Source organism: Ranitomeya variabilis, chromosome 1 (genome assembly GCF_051348905.1).
Source record: "Ranitomeya variabilis isolate aRanVar5 chromosome 1, aRanVar5.hap1, whole genome shotgun sequence".
Taxonomy (NCBI): Eukaryota; Metazoa; Chordata; class Amphibia; order Anura; family Dendrobatidae; genus Ranitomeya; species Ranitomeya variabilis.
The window spans coordinates 102138027-102153939 of NC_135232.1; the positions used below are offsets into that span (position 1 = coordinate 102138027).

Sequence of the window (15913 nt, forward strand, 5' to 3'; positions counted from 1 at the left end):
AATACTGATGATTTTGGCCTACAACTCCTGATAACCCAAAAAACCTGTCTCAATAAATTAGCATATTTCACCCGTCCAATCAAATAAAAGTGTTTTTTAATAACAAACAAAAAAACCATCAAATAATAATGTTCAGTTATGCACTCAATACTTGGTCGGGAATCCTTTGGCAGAAATGACTGCTTCAATGCGGCGTGGCATGGAGGCAATCAGCCTGTGACACTGCTGAGATGTTATGGAGGCCCAGGATGCTTCAATAGCGGCCTTAAGCTCATCCAGAGTGTTGGGTCTTGCGTCTCTCAACTTTCTCTTCACAATATCCCACAGATTCTCTATGGGGTTCAGGTCAGGAGAGTTGGCAGGCCAATTGAGCACAGTAATACCATGGTCCGTAAACCATTTACCAGTGGTTTTGACACTGTGAGCAGGTGCCAGGTCGTGCTGAAAAATGAAATCTTCATCTCCATAAAGCATTTCAGCCGATGGAAGCATGAAGTGCTCCAAAATCTCCTGATAGCTAGCTGCATTGACCCTGCCCTTGATGAAACACAGTGGACCAACACCAGCAGCTGACATGGCACCCCACACCATCACTGACTGTGGGTACTTGACACTGGACTTCAGGCATTTTGGCATTTCCTTCTCCCCAGTCTTCCTCCAGACTCTGGCACCTTGATTTCCGAATGACATGCAAAATTTGCTTTCATCAGAAAAAAGTACTTGGGACCACTTAGCAACAGTCCAGTGCTGCTTCTCTGTAGCCCAGGTCAGGCGCTTCTGCCGCTGTTTATGGTTCAAAAGTGGCTTTACCTGGGGAATGCGGCACCTGTAGCCCATTTCCTGCACACGCCTGTGCACGGTGGCTCTGGATGTTTCCACACCAGACTCAGTCCACTGCTTCCTCAGGTTCCCCAAGGTCTGGAATCGGTCCTTCTCCACAATCTTCCTCAGGGTCCGGTCACCTCTTCTCGTTGTACAGCGTTTTCTGCCACATTGTTTCCTTCCAACAGACTTACCATTGAGGTGCCTTGATACAGCACTCTGGGAACAGCCTATTTGTTGAGAAATTTCTTTCTGTGTCTTACCCTCTTGCTTGAGGGTGTCAATGATGGCCTTCTTGACATCTGTCAGGTCGCTAGTCTTACCCATGATGGGGGTTTTGAGTAATGAACCAGGCAGGGAGTTTTTAAAAGCCTCAGGTATCTTTTGCATGTGTTTAGAGTTAATTAGTTGATTCAGAAGATTAGGGTAATAGGTCGTTTAGAGAACCTTTTCTTGATATGCTAATTTATTGAGACAGGTTTTTTGGGTTATCAGGAGTTGTAGGCCAAAATCATCAGTATTAAAACAAGAAAAGACCTGACAAATTTCAGTTGGTGGATAATGAATCTATAATATATGAAAGTTTAATTGTAATCATTACATTATGGTAAATAATGAAATTTAACACTATATGCTAATTTTTTGAGAAGGACCTGTATGTTTTGTTTCTAAGAAGAAGGTGAAATATCTCATGTGTAAACTGTAATAAAGGAGTTGTCTTATTAGAGAAAACTCCTTATTGTTTGGAGGTCCCAGTAAACCACTGATTGTAGCAAGGTGGGCTGCAGCTAGCCATGGTTTTATCCTGCATCGGTCGCTGCAAGAAGATCTAGTATTACATAGCAGCCACTGGATAAATGACCGCCCATGTAATACGTGGAGTTAAAGGGAACCTGTCACATTGCACATGTAGGCCAGTCTGTGGACAGCACGGTATAGAGAAGAAGACGAGCAGAATGATATGTAGGTGGAAAAGATTCAGTATAACTTTAATTTATCATTAAAATCCCTGGTGTTCATATCCATAGGAGTCCAGTGGGCGGTCCTTCTAGTGTGACAGCTATCTCTGCAGCCACGGTCATACAGGGAAGACTGTCAATCACTGAATAGGACCACCCACTGGACTAATGGATGCAAGCAGCAAGGAATCGATGAATAAAAGTCAAGTTGTTCTAAATCATTTCCCACTATTGTTGCTGCTGGATATGTTTCACAAGGTGATCGCTTCCAAGTGAATGGAGTTTCAGGGCAAGATGTAGAAATTAAAATCTGCAGCACACAGTATATGCGGTGTTATTGATTCCTAGCATGAATTGCATGGAGATGGATGTAATCCACATATTAATCTGCAGCATGTCAAGATGCCTGTAAGAGGGTTGTCCCAATAGGATGCCCTATGGGAGCATGTACACGTCTTAGAGGAGGGTCCAGAGTAGACTTCCCCAATCGGCCAGGGCAGCATTATAGTCACCCATGACCCCAAATTTATATTCCTACACTATTAATTCTTATGTTACGTTCTATACAAATCCTATATAAAGGCAAGACACCCAGAGTGAATCTGTTGTTCAGTGACACCAATGTATATGGGGGAAAGGATTAGTGTGTGAGAGGTTCAGTGCCCAAATCATGGAAATCATATCAGGAAAAAATATCAGGAAAAAATGGCACCAAAGAACCAATTATAAAAAATTAAAGCTTTATTGAACAAACATATAAAAGCATGTATAAACACAGGTAATAGGGTAATGACAATGGTAAGCCAAACAGTGGAACCACAACTTGAACAGGCAAACAAACAGGCAGGGTAAGCAGGTTATGAATAGCTCAAAAGTGCAAGTGCATTGTGCAAATAGACAGTTCCATGGACATAGTGAACGTATATGTATGTAAGACTCAAAGGTAATAGAGTAAGTAGTAATAGAGCGCAACAGGGCTGTGTATAGGGTCAAATAGATGTAGATGTGCTTGAGCAAGAAGTAAAGGTAAAGAAAGTAAAAGAGTGCCTGATGTTATCTGAGGGTTGCGGTGCCTCTGCCCCAACGCGCGTTTCGGCGCAGTGCCTTCTTCCCGGGGAGACGTTACGTTCTATAGTAACTCATCCATTCCACATTCCCATTGGCCTGTTGTACCTCTAAAAGTCAACATCCAGCATAAATGATACATGTTGGGAGTCCCAAGAGTTATGTCATACAAGAGAGAAGTATCACTCCATGGACCTTTTTCTGTAAGAAATTTTCTAAAAAAATATATATTTTTTTCAGATGAATTGTGACACAAACCCCCTGGAGGCCGGACTACAATACTTTATAAAGCTAAATAAGGTTAGTGGGGAAGGCTATTTTCTTACTTTCAGAGTGTACACCCATTTTTGGAACTGATTACATTTTTTCTGCTCGTTAGAAATTAAAAGCTATGTAAGGATAGTAACATGCAGCGGATACTTTAGGACAGGGGTGCACAACTTTTTTTGAGCCAAGGTCCACATTGTCATACCGATCCAACCCAGGGGGTATTACCGTCTGTGACATTTGTGGCATATTGAAAGTATACACTCACCGGCCACTTTATTAGGTACACCATGCTAGTAACGGGTTGGACCCCCTTTTGCCTTCAGAACTGCCTCAATTCTTCGTGGCATAGATTCAACAAGGTGCTGGAAGCATTCCTCAGAGATTTTGGTCCATATTGACATGATGGCATCACACAGTTGCCGCAGATTTGTCGGCTGCACATCCCAAAGATGCTCCATACAAGGCAGGATGGATCCATGCTTTCATGTTGTTTACGCCAAATTCTGACCCTACCATCCGAATGTCGCAGCAGAAATCGAGACTCATCAGACCAAGCAACGTTTTTCCAATCTTCTACTGTCCAATTTCGATGAGCTTGTACAAATTGTAGCCTCAGTTTCCTGTTCTTAGCTGAAAGGAGTGGTACCCGGTGTGGTCTTCTGCTGCTGTAGCCCATCTGCCTCAAAGTTCGACGCACTGTGCGTTCAGAGATGCTCTTAGGCCTACCTTGGTTGTAACGGGTGGCGATTTGAGTCACTGTTGCCTTTCTATCAGCTCGAACCAGTCTGCCCATTCTCCTCTGACCTCTGGCATCAACAAGGCATTTCCGCCCACAGAACTGCCGCTCACTGGATTTTTTTTCTTTTTCGGACCATTCTCTGTAAACCCTAGAGATGGTTGTGCGTGAAAATCCTGGTAGATCAGCAGTTTCTGAAATACTCAGACCAGCCCTTCTGGCACCAACAACCATGCCACGTTCAAAGGCACTCAAATCACCTTTCTTCCCCATACTGATGCTCGGTTTGAACTGCAGGAGATTGTCTTGACCATGTCTACATGCCTAAATGCACTGAGTTGCCGCCATGTGATTGGCTGATTAGAAATTAAGTGTTAACAAGAAGTTGGACAGGTGTACCTAATAAAGTGGCCAGTGAGTGTATACCATAAATGTCTGATAGGTGGAAACTCTACTTTCAGGACTCTTACCTCCACCAATCAGCACTCTAAGGCTACGATCACAATCAGTTTTTGTGACGAGGGTTTAGAAATAGATTGTTCTCCTAAATCCACATCAAACAGTCTCTGAAGAAGTTTCCGACTGGTTTTAATGAGAAAAGCTTCTTTAGTGCGCACAATTATGTTTTTTTCACGTTATTTTGAACATTTTGCAGTAAAATTAATAGGAAGCTTATTCGAAAAATATTTAAGCAATTTTTATGTGGATTTGCACTCAAATCCGCTTCTAAATCCTTCTAAAAAAAAAATGTGTGAAAAGGCCCTAAAGAGTGCCAAACAGGTCAAGAGACCCCATTCTCCTGATGTTCGTGACATCCATAGATGTCTGCACAGTGTCCCTGTCATCAGCTGCTGCCACTACTCTTCTGGCATATTATTAATCTGTAAGACAATAATTTTTTGTCCATATGGTTGAGGGCTGCACAAAATGGCATCATGGCAACATGTGCCCCCGGCAGGTTCTGCACTTCTGCGTTATAGCATAATTTTCTGTTTCCTGTTTATCAAATAGAACTTATTCTAATGGAAATTACTGTTCTGAAATATCTTCTGAGGACAACACTGCCCCCTAGGGGCTGATAATGATGTAACATGAATGGGCTATTGCTCTCATGTTGAGTTTGCGCAATGCATTTTGGGGCATTTTCTTTGCTGCAGTCATCCTCAGATGTGGTTTTCCCAAAGAAACTGTATAGGAAAATTTTATTAAACTGTAATTTTCTTTCAGAATGGTAAAAAAGTGCAGATAAGAATAAAGTCCTAAGGGGATGTTCACTTTTTTTTAACATACATTTTTTAGGTAAAGAACCCAAATAAACAAAAGCGCTTCTAATAATGTAATTTTTTTTTTACTGCAGTTTTTTAAGAACCTGTGCTTTTGATTTTGTTTTTTTTTTAATGCAGTTTCTCAGTGTTAACTGGGGTGTATTTTTACCACAATTAGAACAATGAGAAAACCTTGTATTTTATCAAGATTTACTCATGGAAAATGTGCCAAAGAAGTGACATGATGCATTTTCTACCGAGCAATACATGCTTTATAGGCACATGCATTAAAATGAAACAAAAGCTTATTTAAAGCATTTTTTTTTTCATCTGGCTTTTGGTGCAAAATCTTTGCCAAAACTATGTCAAAAACTGTGTATAAACATGCCACAAATCCTCTGTTATACAACAGTTTTACTTGTGAGAGTTTATATCATCTTCTTTCTTTCACTTTTTTGATAATCTGGAATATGTTATGATTCGGCAATGACAAGGTCTCCTCGATTGTCAGATTAATTTTTTTTTTAATTAGAAAGTGAGCACAGAGAATGATTCTTAATATACTTCTGCCTGGTAATGTACCATGTACCAAAAATACAGGAGATATTCCACTGCAAAATCGCTTGTGGGAAACATATCTGCCCTGTAAATTGATAAAAGCTGTGGATTTGAGATCGTCAGGATGTCAGTGCTAATATCGCCAGGTCTTTTTCATGCAGATTCTGCTGGGTATCTGCCTAATAAAGCGCTCTAAACAACCTTGCTGTGCATGGAGTCTTGTGTCACTTGTTTTAACCGCTTCAGAGAGCCCAAACCCTGTAGACCGGATCTATCCATTCTTCAGGCTGTCTGCTCTATATACTTGAAAATATAAAATATAAAATTTCGACACAAGAACATCAGGACAACTATCACCAACACCTTCCTGGAGTGGCTGTGACTGGGAAACGTCAGCTAAAAGATGCCGTGTGCACCTACTCTGTAGAGATTTTGTAATAATTATAGGGGATAACTCAGGAGACTCTTTGTGTGGAACAAGACAACTACAGGACACAGTTTTATAAGTGGTAAAGTCTATATTATCACACGGTGATTCAAACAGGTGCAGAGAGAAACTCAAGTCCACAACACTTGGTGCAAATAATAAACGCAGCTTAGCAGACTATAGGATACTTCAGAGGAAAATGCAATCAAGCAGTCTATGAAGCACAGTTATTCTTGAGGATACTTGACACGAATAAATCCTTGTCTTAGTCCAAACACAGATAGATAAGCTTATAAGGCAGTTCAAATCATATCTTAGCTCAACCAGGGAGGCCTGGTTAATAGTCTCAGGTTTTTGCAGAGCAGAAACAGCTTACATGTCCAGCAAATGAGATGGAAGTAAATACGAGCAGCAGATGAAGGAGGATTACTGGAAACTGGTGTATGCAGCAGGAATTCAGAGCAGAGTAGCAGGATCACCACACAGGTTCACAGGAGCAGGTATATAGCCAGGGAGTAATCAGAGGTCAGGAGCTGGATGCAAGGCAGAATACTCTAGCACAGACTGAAGGCTGGGGTGGAGTTTTATAGCAGGAAGACACAGTGCACATGAGACCAAAGACCCCATCTTGGAAAAGGGCAGTAATGCACAAAAGGTAAAAAATGTTTAGAGTCCTGACATTACTCCCTCCTTAGAAGCGGCCTCAGGACGATCCTGGACCTGGTATCTCAGGGAATCTCTGATGAAAACGAGAAATCCTCTGTTGGGCATTGATGTTTTCCACAGGTTCCTAAGAGTCTTCCTCCAGATTTTGTCTCATTGCAGTCAGCCTTTCCTCCACTGCCGGAACCGGAGAATTAATTGGAGACCTAGGTAAAATACACGGATGATAACCCAGATTGGCAAAGAAAGGTGTAAATTTAGTGGAGGCGCTCTGAGAATTATTATATGAAAATTCGGCTAACGGCAACAACTCCAACCAATCATCCTGGAGATGGCTGACATGGCATCTTAGATATTCTTCCAGCGTCTGGTTGGTACGCTCAGTCTGACCATTTGTCTGGGGATGGTAAGCGGAAGAGAGACAGACATTAATATTGAGTGCAGAGCAAAACCCCTTCCAGAATCTTGAAGTGAACTGTACTCCACGGTCAGAGATGATCTCATCGGAAACCCCATGCAACCGAAAGACATTCTGTATAACCAAGTTCACTGTATCTTTAGCTGAGGGGAGGCCGGTGCATGGAACAAAATGAGCAGCTTTAGTCAGGCGATCAACTACCACCATGATTGTATTCATGTCTCCCGATATAGGCAGCTCCACAATAAAGTCCATTGATATAGACCCCCAAGGGCAGGACGGAACAGGTAATGGTTGTAGAAGACCCGTAGGTGCCACATGAGGAGTCTTGTAACAGGCACATACCTCGCAAGAAAGAACATAGTCCTTGGTATCCTTCAGGCAAGTTGGCCACCAGAAGAATTGGCTCAGGAACTCTTGTGTCTTCTGTACCCCCCTGTGACCAGCCAACTTAGAGTCATGTACCAACTTGAGGATCTGCAGACGGACGACCTCAGGGATGTAGATACGTCGATCTCTGAACCACATGCCACCCTTAAAGACAAGATTAATATCCACAGGTGGGTTGGCCAGAAATACATCACCGTCATAGGCCTCCCTGCACTCCTTCCACAAGTCCTGATCGTGGATAACTCCGATGAAATTGGCATCAGATAGAATGGTCTTGGACGGGGCTCCAGGTACGGAATCCGCAGCATGGATTCGGGATAAAGCATCAGCCTTCCCATTACGAGAACCTGGACGGTACGAGATAACAAAGTTAAATTAATTTAAAAATAAGTTCCAACGAGCCTGACAAGGAGAAAGACATCTAGTGGATCTAAGGAACTCTAAATTGCAATGGTCAGTTATCACTATGATCTGTTGTGCAGCTCCTTGCAGATGATGCCTCCATTCTTTGAAAGCCGCAATAATAGCCAGCAATTCCTTGTCTCCCACGTCGTAATTCTTCTCTGCTGAGGTTAGTCTACGGGAAAAGAAAGCACAAGGATGTAGCAGACCCTTCTCTCCAGTTCTTTGGGAGATAATAGCCCCCAAAGCATTGTCAGAAGCGTCCACCTCCACAATGAATGAAAGTGTTGGATCTGGGTGTATCAACAGCGGTGCTGATGTGAAACAGATCTTAAGCCGATCAAAAGCTTCTTGAGCCTGTGATGACCACTTAAAGGGCTTTTCCTTCTTTGTCAAGGAAGTAATGGGACGGACAATATCAGAAAAATTTCGAATGAAGCGTCTGTAGAAATTTGCAAAACCAATAAAACGTTGGACCTCCTTAACGTTCTTGGGTACTGGACAGTCAAGGATAGCCTGAATCTTACCAGATTCCATGTTCAGCCCCTGGGGAGAGATGATATAACCTAAGAATTGTATCTCAGAATGATGGAACTCGCATTTCTCCAGCTTGATATACAGATGGCTCTCTTTCAGACGTCTTAAAAGAGCTTTGACATGTTCTTCATGTTCCTGTAGAGAGTCAGAAAAGATTAGAATATCGTCCAAATAGATCACCACAAACTGGTCCAGCAAATCTCTGAAAATGTCATTAGCAAGGTGTTGAAACGTTGCAGGGGCATTACAAAGCCCGAAGGGCATCATGAGATATTCAAAGTGTCCATACTGGCATCGGAATGCTGTCTTCCACTCATCCCCTGGACGAATACGCACCAAATTATAAGCCCCACGAAGATCCAGTTTAGAGAACACCTTAGCATGGCGGACTCTTTCCAGTAATTCGGGAATCGGAGGCAAAGGGTAACTGTTTCGTACGGTTACCTTATTGAGTTCCCGATAGTCAACACAGGGTCTCAGGGTCCCATCCTTCTTTTTTACAAAAAATATAGGTGCCCCTGCTGGTAAGGAAGAAGGACGTATGAAGCCTTTGGCCAGATTTTCATCAATATACTCCTTTAAGGCTTGAAGCTCAGGTGCCGCCAAAGGGTATACGTTACCAAAAGGAATAGCTGCCCCAGGAAGCAGCTCAATGGGACAGTCATAATGCCTGTGTGGAGGAAGCTGATCTGCATTCTTCTTGTCACAGATGTCAGAACTCTTTATATGCTGGAGGTAAAGAAAATACCTGTACATGTGGTTCCGTAGCCGTGGACTCAGGGACAGCTTCTGTTAACGCTGAGTTGCTCCTTGTTGGAAAGATAATCTCCTTGGTCTCCCAGTTGATAATTGGGTTCTGAGAATGCAACCAAGGAATGCCTAAAATCACAGGAAAATGAGGAGAAGAAATTAGCAAGAAAGAAAGTTGCTCCTGATGATTAGGCTCCAACAAAATTTCAAGGGGTATGGTCTCCTGATCCACAGGCCCAGAGATTAAAGGTGACCCATCCACTGTTTCCATGGTAATTTGAGAGGCTCTTTGCTGAGTTTCAATACCATGTTCCTTGGCAAATGCGATATCCATGAAATTGCCACCTGCACATGAGTCAATCATAGCTGAACTGGAAATCCACTGTCCTGAACACAGGATCTTAATAGGGAGAGAACAGCGAGAGTTCTTCTCCTTCAGCTCCTTGGTGGGTGAAGTCATAGAAAGTGAATGGAATACAGCGTTTAAAGGCAGGCTACATTCAGAGATGTCAGATTCATCATCACAGTTGTCATACTCCCCTACTGCTGCTAGCACCTTGTTAGGCCGTCTAGGACACTTAGGACAATTGATTAAGAAGTGGTCAGACTTGCCGCAGTAAAAACATAGACTTTCACGAAGGTGATGCTCCCGGCGCTCATTGATCTCGCGCCTCTGAACGGAATCAATTTGCATGGGCACCTCCTCCACCTCCCGAGAGGTTTTACCTGCAGGCTCTTTGGAAGGAAGGGAAAAGATAGAAATACGGTTATATGCAGCAAATTTCTCCTGCCTACGCTCAGTAAGGCGAATATCTATGCGCACACAATGCTGTATAAATGTCTAGCTCTTGTGGTGACTCAGAGCGAGCTAGTTCATCTTTTATAATACTAGACAGACCCCTTTTAAAAATAGGCCATTGTTCATAACTGTCCCAATTGGTATCTACCGCTAATCTCCTGAATTCAGTGGCATACTCAATAACAGAACGTTTAGCCTGGCGTAAAGACAACAAAGCAGATTCAGCGGTTGAACGGCGATTAGGGTCATCAAACATTAATGCCATAGCGGCCAAGAAATCATCCAAGTTATTTAACCGTGGGTCACGAGACTCAATCATCGGATTCGCCCAGGCGAGCGCTCGTGAGGTCAGTAGCATTATTACACACAATACTTTGGATCTATTAGTAGGAAAACAGTCAGCATACACATCAAAATATAGCATACATTGATTCACAAAGCCACGAAATTTGTCGCGATCACCATTAAATCTGAATGGGGGCAACTTAGATGGGCTAGCTGGTGGCGGTTGCCCAGAGGGTAAAGTCACTTGTGCAGCTATTTGCGTGCTTATGTCCTGAAAAGCCCGTCCATACTGGGACTCTATGCCATCAAGTTTGTTTTCCTGGGCTGCCATGCGGTTGCTTAAGTCCTGCAAAGTTTGTCCAAAAACTTGTTGATTGTGTTCAAAGCTTCAAAACTTCTTTTGCAGACCTTCCACATCTTTCTGCAGTGATTAATTATGGAAAACACCTGCTCTAATCTGCTCTCTGCAGTCATTGTTCCAGCAGTCTCCTTTTTTTTATGGCTAGAGTATCCTGTAATAATTATAGGGGATAACTCGGGAGACTGTTGTGAACTCTATTTTTGGGCTCCCTCTAGTGGTCACAAGCGGTACTGTGTAGTGTTGTCTTTCTGCAGGTGGCCTCATCAGCTGGTTCGTTATCCTTGGTTGGTTTCCTATTTAACTCACCTGGATACTCAGTTCCTTGCCTGCTATCAATGTATTCAGTGCTCTTCAGATTCCTTGTGACTACCTTGCTCCCAGTCTCTCCAAGACAAGCTAAGTCCTTGTTTGTTCATTTTCTGATTATCAGCATTCATCATGTTTTTTTGTCCAGCTTGCTAAAATGTGATTTCTTACTTGCTGGTTGCTCTAGGGGACTGACTTTCTCCCCCCACACCGTTAGTTGGTGTGGGGGTTCTTGAAATCTCAGTGTGGATATTTTGTAAGGGTTTTTTACTGACCGCATAGACCCCTTTGCTATTTTCTGCTATCTAGAATTAGTGGGCCTCTTTTGCTGAATCTGCTTTCACCCCTGTGTATGTGCCTTCCTCTTACCTCACCGTTATTATCTGTTGGGGGCTTCTATATCTTTGGGGATTATTTCTCTGGAGGCAAGAGAGGTCTTTCTTTCTCTCTAGGGGTAGTTAGTTCCTCAGGCTGGCTAGAGACGTCTAGGATTTTTAGGCACGTTCACCGGCTACTTCTAGTGTGTTTGGATAGGTTCAGATTTGCGGTCAGTCCAGTTTGCCACCTCCCTAGAGCTTGTCCTATGTTTTGTTACTTAGCTGGAGTAATTTGTGATCCTCAACCACTAAGGATCATAACAGGAGACTCTTTGCGTGGAACAAGACAACTATAGGACACAGTTTTATAAGTGGTAAAGTCTATATTATCACACAGTGATTCAAACAGTTGCAGAGAGAAACTCAAGTCCACAACACTTGTTGTAAATATTAAACACAGCTTAGCAGTCTATAGGAAACTTTAGAGGAAAATGCAATCAAGCAGAAAGTCTATGAAGCACAGTTATTCTTGAGGATACTTGACACGAATAAATCCTTGTCTTAGTCCAAACACAGGCTTATAAGGCAGTTCAAATCATATCTTAGCTCAACCAGGGAGGCCTGGTTAATAGTCTCAGGTTTTTGCAGAGCAGAAACAGCTTACATGTCCAGCAAATGAGATGGAAGTAAACACGAGCAGCAGATGAAGGAGGATTACTGGAAACTGGTGTATGCAGCAGGAACTCAGAGCAGAGTAGCAGGATCACCACACAGGTTCACAGGAGCAGGTATATAGCCAGGGAGTAATCAGAGGTCAGGAGCTGGATGCAAGGCAGAATACTCTAGCACAGACTGAAGGCTGGGGTGGAGTTTTATAGCAGGAAGACACAGTGCACATGAGACCAAAGATGCCATCTTGGAAAAGGGCAGTAATGCACAAAAGGTAAAAAATGTTCAGAGTCCTGACAGATTTTTTCTATAGCTAGTACATGCCATCAGTCCCTATTGATGCAGGGTCAAATGCTGCCCTCCACAATCCCAAGTAAAAAAAAAAATAATTGTCCTCAGGTTATGTGCCCACGTCAGCTTCTTCAGGCGGCTTCACCCAGAATCTGCCTCAAAAAGAGCTGCAAAAGAGCCCCATAAAATTAAGAAAAATGCACAGCAGCAAAAAATATCCACAGTGTAAATTGACAGGAGCTGTGGATTTGACACTGCTGTGCTCATGTTCTGTCTTATGCAGCGACCCAAGAGGTAAAGGGGCCACATCCACCTCTAAAGGAGCAAGCAGCTTCTGTCATAGACAGAACTATTGGACTGGAGGGAGCCCATATACTGTTCTTGGACCGAGGCCCTTTTATGTCTGTGTCCCCCTGAAACGAAGTACCCTGTCCGTTCATCGGGTGCTTTCCACTAAGAAGCTTCTGCTCTCTATAGTTGAAAACATTAAAAAAAAAAAAAAGATGCCGATGACCAAGATACCACAAGATCAAGAGCAAAATCAGCAGTGAAGCTACTTCAGGAAAACTCTGTGAGTGGGCAGTCATCTGAAAGACGCCATGTGCACATACCCTCCCAGAGACTTTCACTATAGCTAGTGTATACATCACTTCCTTTTGATGGAGGTCCAAATGCTCCATGGTCCTCAGTAGAAAAAAAATGTCCAGGAAAAATGAGAAGTGCAGGAAACTGCAAAACTGAAGTTCCTTGCACAGCGGACAGGTGGGAGCTCTGGTCTCCAACAGTTTTTGGGATCAGTAGGGGCGTCTGACTTCAAAGATGGGTATATCCCCTCCCCACTAAAGGCAACCTCCCCTGAACCCTTTAATGGTTTCCCACCTACCCGGAAATACTTAGCATTGTAAACAGCAGTGACATCAACCTACGGCACTTAGAGGTAATGTGGCATGGTTCCTGTATATGACTTGTCGTTGCCATAGATGATGCTTGTGTGACTTTTAGATGACACTATGTATATATGTAAATGTCTGAGCACACATATCTGTCACAGCAGTCATTCACCATCATTAACTTCATGTGATTTCAGCAAGCTGACTTTATCGGCAAGCAGGCTCTGAAGGAAATCAAGGAAAAGGGGCTTCAGAGGAAACTGGTGTATCTCACCTTGGAAACAGATGATGTTGATCCTGAGGGAAATGAGAGCATCTGGCACAATGGGAAGGTGAGAAGAATGTAATCATAGCAAGTGAATTGGAAATATTCTCATAGAAACCTGAGCTGTGCACAGGAGCTGGACTATGACATAAAGTAACATTGAGCTGCAAAAAAACTCAAATAATTACACCATTCACCATTTATCTCTTGGTCATGTTAACTAAAACCAATTTTAGATATTTTTAGGAAACTCCATTCAGAAACTAGATGGGTATTTCCTGAAGGAACTACAGATAGTGCTTTGGAATGGTGCCCGGGCTGCCCCTGCAAGACTTTCACACTTGGGTGCCCCTCAGGCGGTCCGATTTGGTGGGTTGGGTCAATCTGGGTCTGATTTTGTGGGCGGGGTAAATCTAGGTCCGATTCGGTGGGCGGGGTCACTTTTGGTCCGATTCTGTGGGCGCGGCCACTCTGGGTCCGATTCGGTGGGCGGAGCCACTCTGGGTCCGATTTGGTGGGCGGGGCACCTTAGGGACCAATTTGGTGGGTGGGGTCACTCCGTCCGATTTGGTGGGCTGGGCACCTCAGGGTCTGATTTGGTGGGCTGGGCACCTCAGGGTCCGATTTGGTGGGTGGGGTCACTCTGGGTCCGATTTGGTGGGCGGGGTCACTCTGGGCCCGATTTGGTGGAAGGGGTCACTCTGGGTCCGATTTGGTGGAAGGGGTCACTCTGGGTCTGATTTGGTAGAAGGGGTCACTCTGGGTCCGATTTGGTGGGCGGAGCCACTCTGGGTCCGATTTGGTGGGCGGGGTCACTCTGGGTCTGATTTAGGGGGCGGGGTCACTCTGGGTCCGATTTGGTGGGCCGGGCCCCTCGGGGTCCGATTTGGTGGGCCGGGCCTCTCGGGTTCCGAATTGGTGAGCGGGGTAATCTACTATCTAATTATCTAAGGGCACTTCCGTCTTTCTGTCTCACAACACCGCTACGTCATCATCTCGTGAGACCGCAATGCACTCTTGGGACCGGAGCGCGCAACAAGCATCGGGTACCGGCCACTCCAGGTGCAACAAGCATCGTGTACCGGCCGCTCTAGGAGGTGCAACAACCATCAGATACCGGCCGCTCCAGGAGGTGAGTATGTAACTTTTTTATTTTAATTCTTTTTTTTTTTAACAGGGATATGCAGTATACTATGTGACTGGACAATATACTACGTGACTGGGCAGTATAACTACGTGGCTCTGCGCTGTATACTGCGTGGCTCTGTGCTGTATACTGCGTGGCTCTGCGCTGTATACTACGCGGCTCTGCGCTGTATACTGCGTGGCTCTGCGCTGTATACTGCGTGGCTCTGCGCTGTATACTACGCGGCTCTGCGCTGTATACTACGCGGCTCTGCGCTGTATACTGCGTGGCTCTGCGCTGTGTACTGCGCGGCTCTGCGCTGTGTACTGCACGGCTCTGCGCTGTGTACTGCGCGGCTCTGCACTGTGTACTGCGCGGCTCTGCGCTGTATACTGCGCAGCTCTGCGCAGCTCTGCGCTTTGTACTGCGCGGCTCTGCGCTATATACTGCGTGGATCTTCGCTGTATACTACGCGGCTCTGCGCTGTGTACTGCGCGGCTCTGCGCTGTGTACTGCGCGTGTCCGTGCTGTGTACTGCGCGTGTCTGCGCTGTATACTGCGGGGCTCTGCACTGTATACTGCGGGGCTCTGCGCTGTATACTACGCGGCTCAGCGCTGTATACTGCGCGGCTCTGCGCTGCATACTGCGTGGCTCTACGCTGCGTACTGCGCGGCTCTGCGCTGTATACTGGGTGGCTCTGCGCTGTGTACTGCGCGGCTCTGTGCTGTGTACTGTGCGGCTCTGCACTGTGTACTGCGCGGCTCTGCGCTGTGTACTGCGCGGCTCTGCGCTGTGTACTGCGCGGCTCTGCGCTTTATACTGTGCGGCTCTGCGCTCTGTACTGCGCGGCTCTGCGCTGTGTACTGCGCAGCTCTGCGCTGTATACTGCGCGGCTCTGCGCTGTGTACTGCGCGGCTCTGCGCTGTGTACTGCACGGCTCTGCGCTGTGTACTGCGCGGCTCTGCGCTGTGTACTGCGCGGCTCTGCGCTTTATACTGCGCGGCTCTGTGCTGTGTACTGCGCGGCTCTGCGCTGTGTACTGCACGGCTCTGCGCTTTATACTGCGCGGCTCTGCGCTGTGTACTGCACGGCTCTGCGCTGTGTACTGCGCGGCTCTGCGCTGTGTACTGCGCGGCTCTGCGCTGTGTACTGCGTGGCTCTGCGCTGTGTACTGCACGGCTCTGCGCTTTAAACTGCGCGGCTCTGCGCTGTGTACTGCACGGCTCTGCGCTGTGTACTGCGCGGCTCTGCGCTGTGTACTGCGCGGCTCTGCGCTTTATACTGCGCGGCTCTGTGCTGTGTACTGCGCGGCTCTGCGCTGTGTACTGCACGGCTCTGCGC

At 45.3% G+C, this 15913-nt stretch overlaps 1 protein-coding gene across 1 annotated transcript in view; it reads left to right on the top strand.

Moving 5' to 3' along the window:
• DMGDH (dimethylglycine dehydrogenase) overlaps positions 1-15913 on the top strand; it is a 133482-nt gene that overhangs the window by 112489 nt on the left and 5080 nt on the right. The window contains exons 14-15 of the mRNA XM_077286953.1: positions 3087-3146; positions 13378-13512. Of these exons, the coding sequence (XP_077143068.1) occupies positions 3087-3146; positions 13378-13512 (195 nt within the window). The remainder of the gene's footprint in view (positions 1-3086; positions 3147-13377; positions 13513-15913) is intronic.